The sequence below is a fragment of the Phyllopteryx taeniolatus genome, chromosome 1 (genome assembly GCF_024500385.1).
Source record: "Phyllopteryx taeniolatus isolate TA_2022b chromosome 1, UOR_Ptae_1.2, whole genome shotgun sequence".
Classification (NCBI taxonomy): domain Eukaryota; kingdom Metazoa; phylum Chordata; class Actinopteri; order Syngnathiformes; family Syngnathidae; genus Phyllopteryx; species Phyllopteryx taeniolatus.
In genome coordinates this window covers 37,069,244-37,090,239 of record NC_084502.1, presented here as the reverse complement: position 1 = coordinate 37,090,239, position 20,996 = coordinate 37,069,244, and the positions used below count along the sequence as shown (strand labels likewise).

Sequence of the window (20,996 nt, the reverse complement as noted above, 5' to 3'; positions counted from 1 at the left end):
TTCAGATTTATTCTAATCTTGAGTTTAAATGCCCCAAAACAAATTTGTCCTTTTTCTGTTCATAGGCTCCAGACAGGAATGCGTGGTGCTTTTGGTAAGCCACAGGGCACTGTGGCCCGTGTGCACATTGGTCAGGTGATCATGTCTGTGCGTACCAAGGCCCAGAACAAGGAGCACGTGGTTGAAGCCCTGCGCAGAGCCAAGTTCAAGTTCCCTGGCCGCCAGAAGGTATAAAAGTGTCACTTAAAAAAATAAATACAAAATTGTAGATGTTCAACTTGTCTCGTGCACCATAAATTCATCATAAACCATTGCAGCTTATTAAGCCGACTGGTCTTGCTGCTGTGCATTTCTGGTGTGCAAAGGCTGCAGACAGCAACTCTTTGGTTGTGTATGTCCTCAGCTGCGAGGTGCTGAGTTCTTTAAGGGACCACTGAGACAAAGCTTAACAAGCTTTAGTTGCTGCTATTCAGATTTTTGGGTCATTGCCATGTTTTTCTGTCCTCATCAGATCCATATCTCCAAGAAGTATGGCTTCACCAAGTTCAATGCCAGCGACTTTGATGAGTTGATGGCTGAGAAGCGTGTCATTCCCGATGGCTGTGGGGTGAAGTACATCCCCAGTAAAGGACCTCTGTCCCGCTGGAAGGCCCTCCATGCTGTATAGAGCATCTGTAGCCTCTCATTGACTACAACCAATAAAAGTGGCTTTCATTACTGAAGTGTCTGGTTCATTAACTTATTGTTTGCAGGTTATGTACTGTCATGTTGGACCAGTGTGTCAAATTAAGTGGCCGATTTCTCTGGGACAAGCCTTGACAATCTAAAGCAAGAGTGCCAAATACATCGATTGCAATCAACCGGTAGGTAGCCTTGGTAGATCGCAGGCTGGTATTTTTTATTTTTTTGGGGGCCGAGCAGCAGACGGGGCACACCTTTGGTGCGCGCACAACTCCACATGCGTGGGGTGGAGGTGTGCTGCTGAGTAAGATGTCACGCGAGGTGCGTATGTTCTGGTACAAGTGTAGCAACAGCGACTGAATAAGTGAGTCAAAGCGTGTCCTCTGCAAGGAATTTGTCGTAAATTTGCAACAAATAGATTCCACAAGAGTAGATTGCCCGCTATCTTGAACCGGGAGTTATGCGATGGTCCTGCCTGTCCACTGTTAATTTCTATTGAGACTTTAGGGCATGAGCGCACACAAAAAAAAAATAACTGAATTTTAGGTGATTTTCGTGGGTTTGTTTTGTTAACACACGTCAGACGTGACTACTATATGAAAACATCAGTATGCATTGTTTCACTAAAAAAATACAGGAAATAGTTGAAAAACAGCCTCTAGTTAGATGCATGAGGTAAACGCACGTGTGTACACATTTTACATATGTATTATATACACACACAAAACGTGGGTTACCCCAGGTAATCCGGTTGTCTCCCACATCCCAGAAACATGCATGGTATGTTAATTGAAAAACTAAGTTCCCCGTGAGTGTGAATCGTTGTCTATGTGTGTGTGGAAAAAGTAATGGCCCCCTACACCTAATAACTGGTTTGGCCATCCTCAGCAGCAATAACCGAAATCAAGCATTTTCTATTACTGGCAATGAGTCCTGCACATCTCTGTGGAGATATTTTGGCTCATTCTTCCTTGCAGAGTTTTTTTAATTCAGCAAAAATGGAGAGCATGAATGGTCTTTTTAAGGTCATGACACTGCATTTCAATCGGATTCAAGTCTGGACTTTGACTAGGCCACTCCGAAACATTGATTTTGTTTTTTAAAGCCATTCAGAAGTTGACTTGCTGGTGTGTTTGGGATCGTTATCCTGCTGCAGAACCCAAGTGCGGTTCAGCTTGAGGACACAAACTGATGGCTGAACATTCTCCATCTGGATTTTATGTTCAAGAGCAGAATTCATGGTTCCATCAATCACAGCAAGTTGGATGGATGCCATTTTTGCCTAGTCTCTTCCTTCTTGTGTCATTAACACTAACCTTAGCTGACGCAAGGGAGACCTGCAGTTCTTTAGAAGTTGTCCTAAGTTCCTTTGTGGCCTCCTGGATGAGTCATTACTGTTCTCTTAGGGTCACCTTTGTAGGCTGGCCGTTCAGCTTTTTTAGATCTTTTGTCTGACTTGGTTTTGTCAGGACAGATTCTGTTTCAGGGACTTCTTGATTGAACAGGTCTGGAGGTAATCACGGTTTGGTGTGATCAGTGAAAATTAACCCAAAATTGTGATTAGCCACAATTATTAAATCATTTAACAAGGGTGTAATTACTTTTTCACACAGGGCAAGGTAGCTATGAATAGTCCCCCCCTCCCCCCCTCCTCCTTAATAAATGAAATCACCATTTAAAAACAGCATTTTAAGTTCACTTGGGTTATATTTGTCTGATACAGAATTTACCCTTGTTTGACAATCTTAAAGAAGTTGATAAGAGGGCCTATACTTTTTCACGGCAGCATTCATTTTCCGTACTGCTTATCCTCACTAGGGTCGTGTGCGTGCTGGAGCCTATCCCAGCTGACTCTGGGCGAGAGGCGGGGTACCGCCTGAACTGGTCGCCAGCCAATCGCAGGGCACGCACAAAACCGGTGGGTACACCCACACACACAAACATTGCATTTTTAGTGTAGTTAGATCGTTTTGAGTCTGTCATTTCAAAAGTGTCTCTCAAGGCAAAAAAGTCAACTCAAAGTGCTGTGTAGCTCTGTTTGGGTTCAAGTTTGGACCACTTGTTCAGTACAGAATGTGAGTTTCGCATTGCGTTTTCCAAATCCAAGTTTCACACGTTTCTACCAAGGTGACAAGTTTAATTTGTATGTTTTACTTTTTTTTTTTATGGTAAATATTTTATATATTACCTTATTAAATGCAAGGAGGTATCTTTTGTTTTTCTTTTTAGTTTTATTCCATGTGAGAAAGATGTAGCAGCGTGTCGGGTCCCACACACGAGGCCCTCTGATTTGAAAAATGACAGTGGGGGCACTTGAGGGAGACTCCTCAGGATTTTACTCACACAGCTGTATTAATCTGTTTTATATGCTGTATATATGTCATGTATTTGTGTTGCACACCGCAAGGAGCCAGATTACATCTATGCGGCCATGCAAGAAGATGTGACAGAGTGAAATGATAAATCAGTGATCAACTTCCCTAATATATTCTCTGTCTGGTCACACTTTTCCAGCCATTAACACAACACTAGTTTTTAACCATGTAGCACATTTTTCTGAGGTCCCCTTGAACACATAATGAATAGTTGGCACAAACAATTCAATCACAACCGATTAGAGGTGTATGCTGCTCGTGGCAGGGTTACAAAAAAAAAAAACTGTTTATAAGTGACAAAAAATGTGCACGCATTCTTCCAAATCATTCATAGCTGCCATTCAAAGCAGTACAGTATCATTGAGTTTAGAGGCGTCCCTACCCAATGTGGCGCCCCCCTTCATTTACGATTTATGTGTGTTTACAAATGAAATCGAAATGCATTGTTTTTGCCGTTTGTCTTTAATTTATTAAATGACTTTACCCAATTTAAAATTACAATTTGAAATAATTGTAATTCAAAATATAAAAATTCAAAACCTAATTGATACATGTCTACCTATACAGTTCATGTATAATAGTCTACAATTGATTTTGTTTCTCCTGATACTGTATGCATATTAGTGGAGTATATTAGGCTAACGTAGACATTGACTGAGTTGGTTTAATCTCCGCAAATGATCTATAATAGTCATGACTCCCCCATACTGCGACGCTACAGAAATATGCAGTACAACTGGTTATTTACTGATTAACAGGGGCAATAAAAGGATCAGCGGTTTAGGGGTGCTGTGCTCCTGGCCAGACAAGATAAATGTAACTGCTTTGTATACCACATTTATGAAAGATAAGAATACAAATTTTTAGAAGTGTCACTAAAACCATCAAATCTGGCAAAGTTTATTTAAATGTTGAGCCACAGCAAAAGAGGAATAGGTTGGATTTATAAAACGAACATTTTATTGTATTCCTACTAATTTCTGGAGGGTGGGGCTACTTGCAGAGGTGGGACATCAGTCTTAAACTTCAAGTTTCAAGAACCTTAGTGTGGCAAAAGCCAAGTCCTGACTAAATTTAAAGCATGTCCAGTCATTAATGTAGTCAAGTCATACAAGCTTCCTCAGTTACAACATATTTTGGAGTGATAAAATGCTTTTTTCTCTAATCATAACACAAAAAAGTGTATTTACACCTAGAAAAGCTAACTGAACATCAGTATAAAACACAATTTCTATTATATGTTATTTAGAAAAATACTGTGTACAAGGAAGTGAAGGCTCTTTGGACTTGCAGAATATGAAGCTTTAATGAACAATTAGCAGGAAGAACGTGCTAGCAAGTTACATGCACTAATGTTGAATTAGTTGCATCTTTATATAGTTCTAAAATTTACATTTTGAGGCAAAAAGTAGGTAGCTGAAAAGCTTCTTTAGCAAATAAAGACTCAAAAGCTAACAATTTGGTCTTCTATCTTTTATATTTTAGGATTTTGGACCATAAGTGCCCTAGTGCCTTCTGCTAAAGTGCATATCAAAAGTGTTGGATCATTAGTATTAATTATGCCCTGATAAAAATGAACTTTAGGTCAAATGTCATGGACCTAAAAACCAAGCCAAAATGACTAGTGTTGAACTTTTTCCTGCTATGCAAATTGCGTTGATCACTGATGATCTTCAGACATGTTTGTTGATCATTGTAGCATTACTTTTCCTCAGGTGTTTGATCGGTATCAACACAGAGAAGGGATCCAAATCTTTAGAAGGCAGGAATACAGAAAAGTGATAGAGGAGCTGATAGGCTTAATCAACATTGTATCATCTCCTCTAGTAGTGGCTTTGGTGAAAATGACTTTTTTTCCTTTTACAAAAACGTTACGCACTGCTGCTTTAATCAATGGAATAATCGATAATGACAGCCCTACACTACTGTATTGTTTTTCCACAAACAATAGCAGTCTCGGGGATGATAGTTTTTACCTCCTGACACATACACATCATTTATTGAAATCCTCATAACTTTTATGTGAGAGGGCCATGGGTGATAATTATCATAATAAAATAATAATGACGATAATTATTTGTCTGCTGGGCATGGGTGATAATTATTATAATAATAAAATAATGATGATAATTATTTGTATGCTGGGCATCGGAGTCCAGTAATATCTTCTCGCTGGCCTTTAAACACTTTTTTGACAATAATGAATGTGACCGACTAACTCCACATTATCCCTTAATGTTTATGTTACATCTTAATTTGAGATAAATTGGCTACATTTTCAACGTGAAACCGTTTTACTCAACTTGAACTGCTTGTTTGTAAAAATCAGTGGAAGCTCTTTTCCTCTTGCATAACATGCTTAGCAGCATTGGTCTGTCTGCCTCATTTGCTGTCTGTGCGATTGATCTTCAGCACTGTTCACGATGCGATCAAGCGAAGCTCGGAAAAATGCAATACAACGTTAAAAAGGAATTGAAAGGTTTTTGGGGAAGTAAGTGTGGGGGGACAAATTCTGAAAGTGGGGTGGGGGTGGGGGGATATGTCAAACAACATCAAACAATTCTCTTAAATATTGTAAGGCCATGGATGGGGAAGATCTTTCTTCTCCGGATCTGTTACCGTCATTCTTAATGCTCCATTATTTATGTTCCTCTGTCTCTGCTGTGCTTTTTTTTTTTTTTTTTGCTTCTTAATACCACAAGGTCTCAATCAATCAACCTTTCAGTAGATGTCATCAGTACCTCTCTCTTTTTTTTTTTTTACATTGTCATTATCTGCAGATATTGAAAAAAGCAATGCGACTCTTTTGACAAAGTAAGGAGTAGAAAGTACAGATATCAATTTTCAAATGTCAGGAGTAAAAGCAAAGCAAAGCAAATGTATTTATATAGCGCATTTCATACACAACGTAACTCAATGTGCTTTACATAATTAACATCATTTAAATACGAAGAGAAAAAAAGCTTATAAACATTTAAAACAAAGAGGCAAACAATAAAATAAAATAAAAGTACAATTAAAACAGCGTACAGTGCAATAAATATCATTTAAAAGTGGAAATGCTCTAAAGAGCATGAGAAAAAAGAAGAGTTTTTAACCTGACTTAAAAACATGCACACTTGGGGCTGAAGTCACTTCTGTTGGCAACTTATTCCATTTGTGTGCAGCATAATAGCTAAATGCTGCTTCACCATGTTTGCTTTGGACTCTGTGCTCCAATATTTGACCTGAGTCTGTCGATCTTAGAGCCCTCCTGGGTTTATATTCCATTAGCATTTCATTCATGTATTCAGGACCTAAACCCTTTAGAGATTTATAGACCAGTAGCAGGACTTTAAAATCTATTCTAAAGCTGACTGGAAGCCAGTTTAAAGACTTTGGAATTGGAGTAATATGCTCTGACCTCTTTGTTCTGGTCAGAACCTGAGCTGCAGCATTCTGAATGAGCTGCAGCTGTTTAATGCTCTTTTAAGGAGTCCAGTCAGAAGACCATTACAATAGTCAAGTTTACTTGAGATAAAAACATGGATGAGCCTTCACTCTGGATATGTTCTTCAGATGGTAGAAGGCATTTTTAGTTATTGATTTGATATGACTGTTCAGAGTCAGGTCAGAATCTATCAGAACACCAAGGCTTCGGACTTGGTCTTTTGTTTTTCAAGAGAGTGACTCCAGTTATTTACTAACAGCAATCCTCTTTCTTTATTGCCAGAAACAATTATCTCAGTTTTGTTGTGGTTTAAAAAAATTTAATTTAAATTTTCAATTTAAATTCAAGAAATTGCTGAGTTGATTAGAAATAACTTTCTCAACAATCTTGGCTATGAAAGGGAGATTTGAGATGGGTCTATAGCCTGCTAACATGGAAGCGTCCAGCATTCTATTTTTTAGCAGAGGCTTAATGGCTGCTAATTTAAGAGCTTTAGGCAACTCGCCTGACTGAAGTGAGCAATTGATTATTTGCTGCAAATCAGCTAGCACGGACTTTGCAATAGCGTTGAAAAAGTCAGATGGTATTGAGTCAAGACAGCTCATTGACGGTAAAAGTAAAAAGTAATCAGAAAAATAAAGTACAAATACCTGTAAAGTCTTTTTACGTACAGTAATTAAGTATTTGTACTCAGTTACTTTCCATCGCTGGAATTATTATTATTATTATTTTTTTTACTTTACTTTACTTTACTTGCCAACTACTGGCATGTGAATGTTTGTTTAACCAGCATGACAAAAGATTCATGATATACCACACAACCAGTTCAGGAGCCAGAGTGGGAACATGACAGGTGGATCTTTCTTTGTACAGGCGTTGACAAACCTGCAGTTCAGACAATGTATGTCTCATTCAGTCACAGATATGCACAGAGGCCACTTACTATGGGGCATTCAGCTGGTGGCAACGGGTGTTCAGTTGGGGAACGCATTCTTCTTGACTGTTCTGCCGATGGTCATCAAGGAAAGATACGTTAATGCTACTAGCCAATCGGTTACCAACCTATCCCGGATGGATGACAGCTGGCAGGTGTCTGTGTCCAGCTTCTTCATGACTTACAGAGTGCTGAGTCAACTGGTTCCCATCCTACCGGGACTTTTTCTGGCATGGCTCGGGGATATGGGCTGGAGGAAAAGCCTCATTGCGCTCCCACTGCTGGGCCTCATGCTATCCCGACTTGTGGTTCTATTCATGTTGATATTGGACTGGCCGCTCAAAGTCTTGTGGGTGGAAGTGATCATCACTGGATTGTGTGGGGGCACCACTGTTTTCTGGAGTGGCATCATGACTCTGTTGTCTCTTTGCTCCACGGGGCAGGATAGATCCAAACTATTGATGAGAGCAGAGCTTATCAGTGGACTATCTGGTGTTGTGGGCTGTTTGACAGCTGGACACTTGTACGATTTCTCCAGTCCAACCCTGAGACCAGGTGTTGTCACCTTGCTGCTGTGTTTTCTGCTTCATGCATCCTGCATCCTCTATGTGATCTTCTTCCTAAAGGTGAGTGTTCTGTGGCTGTTGAATTTCATTCATTGGCCTAAAAAGATTACAAGACTATATCATCATTACCAAAAAAATGTAAATAAATAAAAAATTAAATAAAAAGAGTAGCCACACTTTGCTTGTAAGGCTGAATGTCCTAGTTAAATAGCAGCAACTCTCCCCACGGGAAAAAAAGTGTTATTCCACATTTCATAAGATAGAATTTCATATATGAATCTCAGCTTTTACAAGTAACACGTTCTAGCGATTACAGTGCATCACTTTTTGTGCACAATGGAAATACTTGTGTAAAAGACAATAAACAGCACGAGCCAACCCACTGGCCCCTGAAGGAAACCCCATAAAAAAAAAAAAAAAAACTGCAGATTTTCCAGATCCATTTTTTATATCAGTGACAAAATATTTTGGCCAATTCTATTCTGAATGTACAAAATTTAATGTGGTCTGTGTTACATCACTAAAATGTAAATATTTAAAATGAAGATATGTATGACTGGCATACTAAAACCAGTCCTGGAACAGGGTTGTTTTTGACACAGAGTTCTACACCGCTAAGAATGTTAAAATATTACATAAACCATTGCCAGCTACTCACAAGTTTATGATTCTGGAACGAATTATTCCCAAACTGACTAAATTACTCTATTACTATTAAATTACTCTCAGGCGGCACGGTGGGCGACTGGTGAGCACATTTGCCTCACAGTTCTGAGGACCGGGGTTTAAATCTGGCCTCACCTATGTGGAGTTTGCATGTTCTCCCCGTACCTGTTTGGGTTCTATTGGGGTACTCCGGTTTCCTCCCACATCCTAAAAACATGCATGGTAGGTTAATTGAAGTCTCTAAATTGCCCGTAGGTATGAATGTGAGTGGTTGTTTGTTTCTATGTGCCCTCTGATTGGCTGACGACCAGTTCAGGGTGTACAGCATCTCTCGCCCGAAGATAGCTGGGATAGGCATGCCCGCGACCCTAGTGAGGATAAGCAGTTTGGAAAATGGATGGATGGAACAAATTCACTTGACCAGGATCACAGAATCAACTTTGGAGGTTCCATTGTGATGGCTGAACATGTAAAACAATGAACTTTCAGTGATACAGTTATATTTATTTGACTTAATTACCATATGAATGTGTAAGTCCCTAAAACTAGGCTTTTTCATCCTTAAATTGTTTTTATCATGCTGATTAAGTTCTTAAAAAGTTATTAACTCTATTAAATATACTGGATTTAAAAATTGCAAGAACAGCACAGGTGAGGGTAAAAGATCTATGATCAATGAAGACTGTCTATCTTCACAATTTGTTCCACAAAAAAATAAATAAATAAATATATATATATATCCATCCATTTCTGTTCCGCTTTATCCTCACAAGGGTCGCGGGCGTGCTGGAGCCTATTATATCCATCCATCAATTTTCTGAGCCGCTTCTCCTCACTAGGGAACCCATCCCAGCTATCCTTGGGCAGGAGGCGGGGTACACCCCGAACTGGTCGCCAGCCAATCACAGGGCACATACAAACAAACAACCTTTCGCACTCACATTCACACCTACGGGCAAGAGTTGTCAATTAACCTACCATGCATGTTTTTGGGATGCGTAATAAGACATAGCCCCACCCTCTGCAGTTATAACAGCTTAAACTCTTCTGGGAAGGCTTTCCACAAGGTATAGCAGTGTGTTTATGGGACTTTATGACAATTTATCCAGAAGCGCATTTATAAAGTTACATACTGATGTTGGACGAGAAGGCCTGGCTCTCCGCTCTAATCCATCCAAAAGTGTTCTAAAGGGTTGAGGTCAGGATTGTGCAAGCCAGTCAAATTCATCCATCCATCCATCCATCCATCCATCCATATCTATCTATCTATCTATCTATCTATCTATCTATCTATCTATCTATCTATCTATCTATCTATCTATCTATCTATCTATCTATCTATCTATCTATCTATCTATCTATCTATCTATCTATCTATCTATCTATCTATCTATCTATCTATCTATCTATCTGTGTTGTCATTGGACATTGATGATATCATTTAATTTGTTTTTTTGCAAAGTTTATGTACAGTAATATATTCCCATGCAGGTAGGAGCATTGTGTGATAACAAGACCCTGAAAAAAGCCAACGACGAAGCCACATGGGACCATCCACACAAAGTTTCGAACATAATACTGTTGTGGGTGTCAGTAGTCCTCTACAATGCTGTAGATTCTTCAACCAGAAACATACTGGTCTTGTTTCAGTTGATGGAGCCTCTCCACTGGAATGTGATTCAGGTGAGTCAGTTTCATACTACCTGGTGGTTATAAGATCATTATAAAGCATTAATAAATTATAATAGCAAGCACATTACATTACATTTAAAATGAAAATTTGTGTTTCCGTGGGTACTCCGGTTTCCAAAAATTCCATTCCAAAAACATGCCTCTTAGGTCAATTGAACACTCATGTGAGTGTATACAGTTGTTTGTCTATATGTGCCCTGCAATTTGCTGGAAACCGGTCCATGGTGTACCCTGCCTTTTGTGTAAAGTTAGTTGGGATAGGCTCCAGCTCAGCAGCGAAAGATAAAAGATAAGCTGTATAGAAAAGCTGTATGTTTGTTAAAATGTGCCCTGCGATTGGCTGGCAACCAGTTCAGGGTGTACCCCGCCTCCTGCCCAATGACAGTTGGGATAGGCTCCAGCACGCCCGCGACCTGAGTGAGGAGAAGCGGCTCAGAAAATGGATGGATGGATGTATAGAAAATGGATCACTGGATAAAATCTTTCTGGCATAATATCATGACTCTTTCAGTAACAAATATGTTAACCGACAAAGGTTTGGCTTAAGAAGCCAATTTGTAAAAGGGCACATATTATGGAAAACTTACTTTGCCATTTTATATATATATATATCCATTCATCCACTTTCTGAACCGCTTATCCTCAAGCGGGTCGTGGGAGTGCTGGAGCCTATCCCAAAGCCCACAATTTAAACAATTTCAAGTATTTATTTGTTTATTTTTTACATAATTTGGGCTTCCAGCTCATAAAACCCACGAAATCAGGACTTCAAAAAATTTTTAATACTGTGAAGAAATCACCACTTCTCAGTTTTTGTAGATAAAAAAAGAAAGAATTTAGGGTCACATTAAATAAATCAAAATATGGTACTTTCAAAACGATATGTTAATCTTCAATACTTGGTTGGGAATCCATCCATTTTCTGAGCCGCTTCTCCTAACTAGGGTCGCGGGGGTGCTGGAGCCCATCCCAGCTATCAACAGGCAGGAGGCGGGGTATACCCCGAACTGGTCGCCAGCCAATCGCAGGGTACATACAAACAAACAACCACTCGCACTAACAGTCACACCTACGGGCAATCTAGAGTCTCCAATGAATGCATGTTTTTGGGATGTGGGAGGAAACCGGAGTGCCCGGAGAAAACCCACGCAGGCACGGGGAGAACAGACAAACTCCACACAGGCGGGGCCAAGGATTGAACCCGGGTCCTCAGAACTGTGAGGCTGACGCTCTAACCAGTCGCCCACTGTGCCGCCGGTTGGGAATCCCTTAGCTTTAATCAATGCACCGTGGCATTGAGGCAATCAATCACCCTTTGGGATTTCCTTGATGCTTGCTGTCAGTTCTTCTTTGTTTTTGGGTCTGGTGCCCCTCATTTTCCTCTTGATAATACCACATAGATTCTCAATAGGGTTTAGAGCTGGTGAGTTGGCTGGCCAGTCAAGCATTGTGACGGCATGGGCATCAAACCAGGTTTTGGTGCTTCTGGCGGTATGGGCAGCCCACGGTCATCTCTTTTGCTGGTGTATCTTCTCCTGGAACATTTTGTCCTTCCAAACTTTCCATTGATATGCTTGGACACAGCACTCTGTGAACAGCCAGCCTCTTTAGCTATGAACTTTTGTGGCTTACCATCCTATGGAGCGTATCAATGATGGTTTTCTGGCCAGTTGTCAAGTCTGCAGTCTTCCCCATGTTGAACCCAACTGAGACAATTGAAGCAAACTGAAGCAATTTAATGACACCTGGGGAAACCTGTGCAGGTGCAACTCCTGCTTTGGAGGGAGTCTCAATGTCTCCAAAAGTCTCCACGAACACCACAAAAAGTCGCTAAATTTGTTGCTAGTGGCTTTAAAAAATAGTCACCAGAGAGGTTGAAAATGTCGCCAAATATAGAAAGAGTCACTAAGTTGGCAACACTGAGTAGCCCTCGCTTTCCCACCATGGTAACGCAAGATGTACATTTGCATGAGACAGAACCCAAAACGCAGTAATTTAATAATTAACTAATTTCATTTAATTTTATGACAAGTGAATGTGAAGTGAGGTGTAATTCATCTTTTGGGTCTTTTACTGGAAGAATGTCAGAGAATGCAGCCCTATGGGGGGCACAAGTCAGTGCAAACTGTAGGCCGGTCCCAAGCCCGGATAAATGCAGAGGGTTGCGTCAGGAAGGGCATCCGGCTTAAAACCTTGCCAAACAAATATGACCGTTCATCCAAAGAATTCTATACCGGATCGGTCGTGGCCCGGGTTAACAACGTCCGCCACCGGCGCCGTCAACCTGCAGGGCGCTGTTGGAAATTCAGCTACTGTGGGTCGAAGTCAAAGAAGAAGAAGAGGTGGAAAGCGGGTTCTTCGGCAGAAAGAGAAGAGGAAAACACAGAGCCTAGAACTGAATGTGGCGACTTTGAATTTTGGGACTATGACAGGAAAATCTCGGGAGTTGGTTGACATGATGATTAGGAGAAAGGTTGATATATTGTGTGTCCAGGAGACCAGGTGGAAAGGCAGTAAGGCTAGAAGTTTAGGGGCAGGGTTTAAATTATTTTACCATGGTGTAGATGGGAAGAGAAATGGAGTCGGGGTTATTTTAAAAGAAGAGTTGGCTAAGAATGTCTTGGAGGTGAAAAGAGTATCAGATCGAGTGATGAGGCTGAAATTTGAAATTGAGGGTGTTATGTGTAATGTGATTAGTGGCTATGCCCCACAGGTAGGATGTGACCTAGAGGTGAAAGAGAAATTCTGGAAGGAGCTAGACGAAGTATTTCTGACCATCCCAGACAGAAATCGAGTTGTGATTGGTGCAGATTGTAATGGACAAATTGGTGAACGAAACAGGGGTGATGAAGAAGTGATGGGTAAGTACGGCATCCAGGAAAGGAACTTGGAGGGACAAATGGTGGTAGACTTTGCAACAAGGATGCAAATGGCTGTAGTGAACACTTTTTCCAGAAGAGGCAGGAACATAGGGTAACCTACAAGAGCGGAGGTAGAAGCACACTGGTGGATTACATCTTGTGCAGACGATGTAATCTGAAGGAGGTTACCAACTGTAAGGTAGTGGTAGGGGAGAGTGTGGCTAGACAACATAGGATGGTGGTGTGTAAGATGACTCTGGTGGTGGAGAGGAAAATTAGGAAGACAAAGGCAGAGAAGAGAACCATGTGGTGGAAGCTGAGACAGGACGAGTGTTGTGCAGCTTTTCGGGAAGAGGTGATACAGGCTCTCGGTGGACGGGAGGAGCTTCCAGAAGACTGGACCACTGCAGCCAAGGTGATCAGAGAAGCAGGCAGGAGAGTACTTGGTGTATCTTCTGGCAGGAAAGGAGAGAAGGAGACTTGGTGGTGGAACCTCACAGTACACGGAATCATACAAGGAAAACGGTTAGCTAAGAAGAAGTGGGACACTGAGAGGACCGAGGAGAGGCGAAAGGAATACATTGAGATGCGACACAGGGCAAAGGTAGAGGTGGCAAAGGCAAAACAAGAGGCATATGATGACATGTATGGCAGGTTGGACACTAAAGAAGGAGAAAAGGATCTATACAGGCTAGCCAGACAGAGGGATAGAGATGGGAAGGATGTGCAGCAGGTTAGGGTGATTAAGGATAGAGATGGAAATATGTTGACTGGTGCCAGCAGTGTGCTAGTTAGATGGAAAGAATACTTCGAGGAGTTGATGAATGAGGAAAATGATAGAGAAGGGAGAGTAGAAGAGGCAAGTGTGGTGGACCAGGAAGTGGCAATGATTAGTAAGGGGGAAGTTAGAAAGGCATTAAAGAGAATGAAAAATGGAAAGGCAGTTGGTCCTGATGACATTCCTGTGGAGGTATGGAAGCATCTAGGAGAGGTGGCTGTGGAGTTTTTGACCAGCTTGTTCAATAGAATTCTAGTGCGTGAGAAGATGCCTGAGGAATGGAGGAAAAGTGTACTGGTGCCCATTTTTAAGAACAAAGGTGATGTGCAGAGCTGTGGCAACTATAGAGGCATAAAGTTGATGAGCCACACAATGAAGTTATGGGAAAGAGTAGTGGAGGCTAGACTCAGGACAGAAGTGAGTATTTGCGAGCAGCAGTATAGTTTCATGCCTAGAAAGAGTACCACAGATGCATTATTTGCCTTGAGGATGTTGATGGAAAAGTACAGAGAAGGTCAGAAGGAGCTACATTGTGTCTTTGTAGATCTAGAGAAAGCCTATGACAGAGTACCCAGAGAGGAACTGTGGTACTGCATGCGGAAGTCTGGAGTGGCAGAGAAGTATGTTAGAATAATACAGGACATGTACGATGGCAGCAGAACAGCAGTGAGGTGTGCTGTAGGTGTGACAGAATAATTTAAGGTGGACGTGGGACTGCATCAGGGATCAGCCCTGAGCCCCTTCCTTTTTGCAGTGGTGATGGATAGGCTGACAGATGAGGTTAGACTGGAATCCCCGTGGACCATGATGTTTGCAGATGACATTGTGATCTGCAGTGAAAGCAGGGAGCAGCTGGAGGACCAGTTAGAAAGATGGAGGCATGCACTGGAAAGAAGAGGAATGAAGATTAGCCGAAGTAAAACAGAATATATGTGCATGAATGAGAGGGGTGGTGGGGGAAGAATGAGGCTACAAGGAGAAGAGATAGCAAGGGTAGAGGACTTTAAATACTTGGGGTCAACCGTCCAGAGCAATGGTGAGTGTGGTCAGGAAGTGAAGAAACGGGTCCAAGCAGGTTGGAACGTGTGGAGGAAGGTGTCAGGTGTGTTATGTGACAGAAGAGTCTCTGCTAGGATGAAGGGCAAAGTTTATAAAACAGTGGTAAGGCCAGCCATGATGTATAGATTAGAGACAGTGGCACTGAAGAGACAACAGGAAGCAGAGCTGGAGGTGGCGGAAATGAAGATGTTGAGGTTCGCTCTTGGAGTGACCAGGTTGGATAAAATTAGAAATGAGCTCATCAGAGGGACAGCCAAGGTTCGATGCTTTGGAGACAAAGTTAGAGAGAGCAGACTTTAATGGTTTGGACACGTCCAGAGGAGAAATAGTGAGTATATTGGTAGAAGGATGATGAGGATGGAGCTGCCAGGGAAGAGAGCTAGAGGAAGACCAAAGAGAAGGTTGATGGATGTCGTGAGGGAAGACATGATGGCAGTTGGTGTTCGAGAGGAGGATGCAGGAGATAGGCTCTCATGGAAAAGGCGACCCCTAACGGGACAAGCCGAAAGGAAAAGAAGAAGACTGGAAGAATGTCAGAGATATTTTATTTTGACACCTGGGAATTTTTTTAAGTGTATAAAATAAAATATAGAATTTGAATATGAAAAAAAATAATTTCAATGTATGGACATGGTGGCATTAAGATCAGCCTCCCGTTTTCATAAGATAGCGTTGCTTAATACCTTTGATGATCTCATACAATTTTTTAAAAGGAAAAACCAGAAAGTCTGGTTCTGTTAAACCAACCATATGCTACACGGTGGCATTAAGATCAGCCTCCCGTTTTCATAAGATAGCGTTGCTTAATACCTTTGATGATCTCATACAATTTTTTAAAAGGAAAAACCAGAAAGTCTGGTTCTGTTAAACCAACAATATGCTACAATCTGTTGTCTCTGCTTTCAGCAATTCCTAGTATTAAACACCAGCACATACCACACACATCGCAGCAGTGAGCAGCTTTCCAATGTCTCGGGAATCAAGCCAACACAACCATACGTAAGGATTTGCGATTGTAAATATGAAACAGGTTTAATATTTACGATTGTTGCTCTCACAGTTTTCTGTGCAGGAGAGACTTAAGACTCCCCAAACCACCACAGGATAGTCTGTCAGGATAATCTTTTAGAGACATTTGAAAATCGGGCATTTGCCGACATTGATTGGAAGAGGATGCAGAAGGGAATGCTGAAATTCCGCGCGAATATATGTACTGTATGAGTACCCCGCTTAAACTTGTAACTATGACCCATGTGGCTCCTGCAGGTTGGCTATGGGAATGCCTCTGGCTTCCTGATTACACTCTCAAGCTTCCTGAGTTCCGTGATTTTATCAAGGTGGCTCAGTGATAGCGCTCTGATCACCATCGGCCTGCTCTCCAATGCTGCTGGCATGCTTCCTATGGCCTTTGCCACCACTACATACATGTTTGTAATTGGTAAGTTATTTGGGGATTCATTTTTTTTTAAATCTACCACCATGCTAAGACCACTAAATCTAACCACAACTGACCAAAACACAGGCTATGTTGATAGATTTCTAGATTTCTTTGGTTCAGACAATATTCACCTTCCAAGTACTTGAAAGTTATTAACAAGAAGACAAGATGAACACTATAGCCATATGACAGGATATGTGGCTTTGTTTGTCTAGAAGGTCAAACATGTAACTCACAAAGGAAAATGTTTTTTTCTTAAAATTATAGCCAGTCCTCTCCAAACTTGTCACACAGGTCTTTGGCAAAATATTTGCTTTTATTTACTTATTAATTACAACAGAATAATTTATCAAACATCCATAATCTGAGGTCTGCGCTCTTTGATGGCTCTTTCTTTATTTTTACATCTTATGCAATGACACCTGGTGTATTTTGAAAGTGTGTGCTCCAACAATGGTTAATGCCAGACTTTCTCTGCAGCCCGTGCCCTGACATTCTTCTCCCTGATGCCTGTTCCGTTCATCTGTTCTCTATTGTCCCAGCAAGTACATGGTTCTTCATACAGTGAGTTATTGTTAATTATTTATTGTCTGGACTTTGCATGTTCTCCCCATGCTTGCATAGGTTTTCTCCAGTTTCTCCGACTTGCTCCCACATTAAAAAAAAACCCCACGCATATTAGGTTCTTTGAAAACTCTAAATTCTCCATAGGTGTGAATGTGAGTGTGAATGGTTGTTTGTCTATGCGCCCTGCAATTGGCTGGCCACTCGTCCAGGGTGTACCCCACCTCTCGCCCAAAGTCAGCTTGACATAGGCTCCATCTCACCTGTGCCGTGACCCTAATTACCCTAATGACCCTATAATGACCCTATAGAAAATGGATAAAGGGATGTCTGATTAAACAGTAGGATCAATATTGTGTGCCAAAGTATCTATATGTGCTTCTTTTGTACTTGGGCTCATTTATTTATCACTTAAACTTGTTCTTTGAAAAGTATGTGAAAGTCAAATTTACAAAGAGCTTTGGTAGTTGTATTTTAAATCCTATACTATACCACTGTAGAATTACAGAAATTCTCAATTACATTTTTGTAGATTGATTCTTCTTAAGGCGGCACGGTGAAGACTGGTTAGCACATCTGCCTCACAGTTCTGAGGACCGGGGTTCAAATCCCAGCCCCGCCTGTGTGGAGTTTGCATGTTCTCCCCGTGCCTGCGTGGGTTTTCTCCGGGCACTCCCGTTTCCTCCCACATCCCAAAAACATGCATAGTAGGTTGATGGGAGACTCTAAATTCGGTGTGAATGAGTGCGTGAATGGTTTTTTGTTTCTATGTGCCCTGCGATTGGCTGTCGACCAGTTCAGGGTGTACCCTGCCTCTCGCCCGAAGATAGCTGGGATGGGCTCCCACGACCCTCGTGAGGATAAAGCGGTAAGGGAAATGGATGGATTCTTCTTCAAGAGTATGTAAGTGGGACTTAACCAATTTGTTATTCAGTGTAGTTCATGAATGAGGCCCCAAATGAGCAGTCGTTAACATTGCTCTTTTTAAGTTGTATGAAATTTCACAAAACATTTTTTTTTTTGTTGTTCAGACAGGTTGAGTGATGTCTAAAACAGTAGTGTGAAATGAGTTGTACATGACTGTTGTATCTAATAATTGTCTTGTACAGAGTAAGGATGTGTAGTCATTTTGTCTTGAGGAGTTGGAGGCATAATGGACTTCGCTCACCCAGATTGAGGTTCCCCCGGCTGGCAGTAAATGTGTTTAATGCTGCATATCTGCAAGTTGTCCATCTTAATTTGATTTGAAATAAAGGGTTGAAATGATAGAGTAATGTTTATTTATAAAAGGTAATCTTTTCATCTGGGTTACTCTCATCTCCAGGTAAACTCCTCACCTCACTGCAGCTGTCTTTGAAAATTTCCAGTGCGGGAACTAACCTGCTGTACGCCAAGATTTACAAAGAGACTTTCAGTTGGTTTCCTGGCCTTGTACTAGTACTATCCAGCTTGATATCCACTCTGGCCATCATACCCATAAGGTAGCCTGAATGCATAATGTGTACAAACACATACAGTAGTATGCCTACAAAGATAGTACTGTATCGGCACACCTCCAGGATATTCCAGTATATGGTTAAAAAAGTATATGAATAATCCATTATAGTATTGTCTACAGTACAGTACACTAACATATACAATGCTTCAAAAATATTAGATCGCCACCAAATGTAAGGTTTATGCCACAGCTGCCCTAATTTAACAGCATCGGTAGTGACCTTTGTGTTTCTATAATGGTTTATATAATACACCACGATGTAGCTCCAAATTATATTTGAATGCTCAAGTATAATTATTATTATTATTATTATCTATTCATTTTTTAAATGTATTCATACAAATAAACAAAACAAAATTGAAAAAACAAAGTAAAACAGGCAGCACGGTTAGAGCGTCTGCCTCACAGTGCTGAGGACCGGGGTTCAATCTCCGGCCCCGCCTGTATGGAGTTTACATGTTCTCCCCGTGCCTGCGTGGGTTTTCTCCGGGCACTCCGGTTTCCTCCCACATCCCAAAAAACATGCATGGTAGGTTAATTGACAACTCTAAATTGCCCGTAGGTGTGAATGTGAGTGCGAATGGTTAGTTGTTTGTTTGTATGTGCCCTGCGATTGGCTGGCAACCAGTTCAGGGTGTACCCCGCCTCCTGCCCGATGATAGCTGGGTTGGGCTCCAGCACGCCCGCGACCCTAGTGAGGAGAAGCAGCTCAGTAAATGGATGGATGGATGGGTAGTAAAACAAAATATTTATATGAACTCATTAGTTTTACTACAGTTTAATTACGGTGTGAAATTATAGTTAATTTACTTGTATTCCTGAACAGAAGAATCGTTTTAGTGGTTGAATGTTATACTTAAGTTTTGATTTAATTTCACTAGACAGGAGAGCAACATTACAGTTTTGTTACATTGTGGCAGCACTCGACAAGGCATACCTCCGACCCTAGTTGTCATGATAACAAAAGATCTGACAAGTAATTCTTTATCTGTAAACAGTTAAAAAAGGCATACCTATGTTTCCTTTAAATGTGGTAGCTGATAATGCTCTTTAATGTCTTTCTTTACAGAATATATGACAGTAGACTGTCTGTTAGGTGCATCTACCGGGTCATTGAAGATGAAGAGGCCGATCAACCAGACCTGTTACTTGAGAAGCAAGAACCCAGTGGTGAAAAACCATTTTGCAAGTAATGTCCTGTGTCCAACAAAATAAAAACAGAATGAGAACAAGAATTTACCCACTGGGAAATCTTTTTTAATTTTATTTATTTATTTTATTTTTTATTGTTTAGGTGGTATTCAAATACAATCAGTGGTATAGACAGCAATAACTGTGGGGTACTTTAGTTTGTTTCTGTGTCACACATGGGAGAGTCAGCCACACACCCCTGATTGACCAGTGAGTGCGGACGAGAATTTAGAACCTTAACAGCAGTTTGTCAGTCAGTCTGTCGTTATGATATCAACAGCCATTGGCTACTACAGTGTCTTAACTGCCCTCTGTAGGAAATCAACACATGGCTGCATTAAAACTGATGCATTCTGTTGATCTTATAATACTGAATATTAGTGTGTACTGTACTGTCAACTAGCGACAACATTTTGACCACTTGCACAGTATAAAGATATCAATACAAGACTTTGTAGTGCTGCTAACATTTTTGACTGATCATAACTAATGACTAATGAGGTCATCAAAATACTAGCCACAGCTCTCATGTTTTCTCATTTCTTTTCATTTTCTTTACTGCCTGTCCCCACAAAGGTTGTGGCGTGGGTGAGCTGGAGCCTATCCAAACAGGCTTTTGGGCAAGAGGACCATAGACTGGTCGCCAGCCAATGGGAGGGCACATATAGACAAACAAGCATTCACACTCACATTCACACCTACAGTATATCCAATGTAGAGTTTTCAATTAACATAATAAGTAGATTGGTGGAGGACACCAGAGCTCTGGTGGGTGAAGAGTGCGCAAGCAGTGCTGCACCTCTTGAGCTAGGTGGGTTGTGGGTTTGGTACCTTGCTCAAGGGAACCATAATAGACTGTTGCCAGGAAGCAGACTCGCATCTCTCCAACAACCAGTTGCCATTCTTTTTTCTATGTAGCAGGACTCGAACCAAAACCTTTCGGTTCCAAAGCCCAAGTCCTTACAAAGTGTAGAAACAAGATATTGTGTAACATCTAACTTAATTTGTTGTTGTATTGTTGTTCAATTTGTATTCTTTATTGGTTTATTTATGATCAATATTCTGATCGGGGGCTGAACATCTCCCAAGTTTGAATCCTCGATTCGCACAACTGGCTGTGAGAAACAAAATATCAGGATGTCATATTTGAATGTGTGACATTTAATTGATGGTCATATGTCCAATTCAAACAATAAACATGTTATAAAGACATTTTACATGATCGTGACTGTTTTTCTATAAACTCTTGGTGAGGAATTACCC

General features: G+C 41.0%; 2 protein-coding genes and 1 non-coding gene across 5 annotated transcripts in view; all 3 read left to right on the top strand.

The window, feature by feature from the left end:
• The window catches only part of rpl10 (ribosomal protein L10), an 8,550-nt gene extending 7,833 nt beyond the window's left edge, over positions 1-717 (top strand). The window contains exons 5-6 of the mRNA XM_061792868.1: positions 66-228; positions 512-717. Of these exons, the coding sequence (XP_061648852.1) occupies positions 66-228; positions 512-667 (319 nt within the window). The 3' untranslated portion in view covers positions 668-717. The remainder of the gene's footprint in view (positions 1-65; positions 229-511) is intronic.
• LOC133465617 (small nucleolar RNA SNORA70) lies at positions 312-444 on the top strand. The gene has a single exon (XR_009784685.1). It is a non-coding gene; the product is annotated as a small nucleolar RNA SNORA70 (small nucleolar RNA).
• LOC133486957 (solute carrier family 46 member 2-like) lies at positions 717-20,849 on the top strand. Of its 3 annotated transcripts, XM_061792856.1 has the most exons (9): positions 717-863; positions 2,500-2,599; positions 7,864-8,046; positions 10,144-10,335; positions 16,309-16,480; positions 16,961-17,044; positions 18,369-18,525; positions 19,612-19,712; positions 20,310-20,849. In XM_061792856.1, the coding sequence occupies exons 3-9, from the start codon at positions 7,882-7,884 to the stop codon at positions 20,366-20,368; spliced, it is 930 nt and encodes a 309-aa protein (XP_061648840.1). In that variant the 5' UTR covers positions 717-863; positions 2,500-2,599; positions 7,864-7,881; the 3' UTR covers positions 20,369-20,849. The 3 variants fall into 3 exon arrangements, with proteins under 3 accessions (XP_061648840.1, XP_061648825.1, XP_061648831.1); XM_061792841.1 differs by lacking the exons at positions 717-863; positions 2,500-2,599 and having other exon boundaries at positions 7,572-8,046; XM_061792847.1 differs by lacking the exons at positions 717-863; positions 2,500-2,599 and having other exon boundaries at positions 7,572-8,046; positions 19,612-19,731.
• Positions 20,850-20,996: the final 147 nt, after the last annotated feature.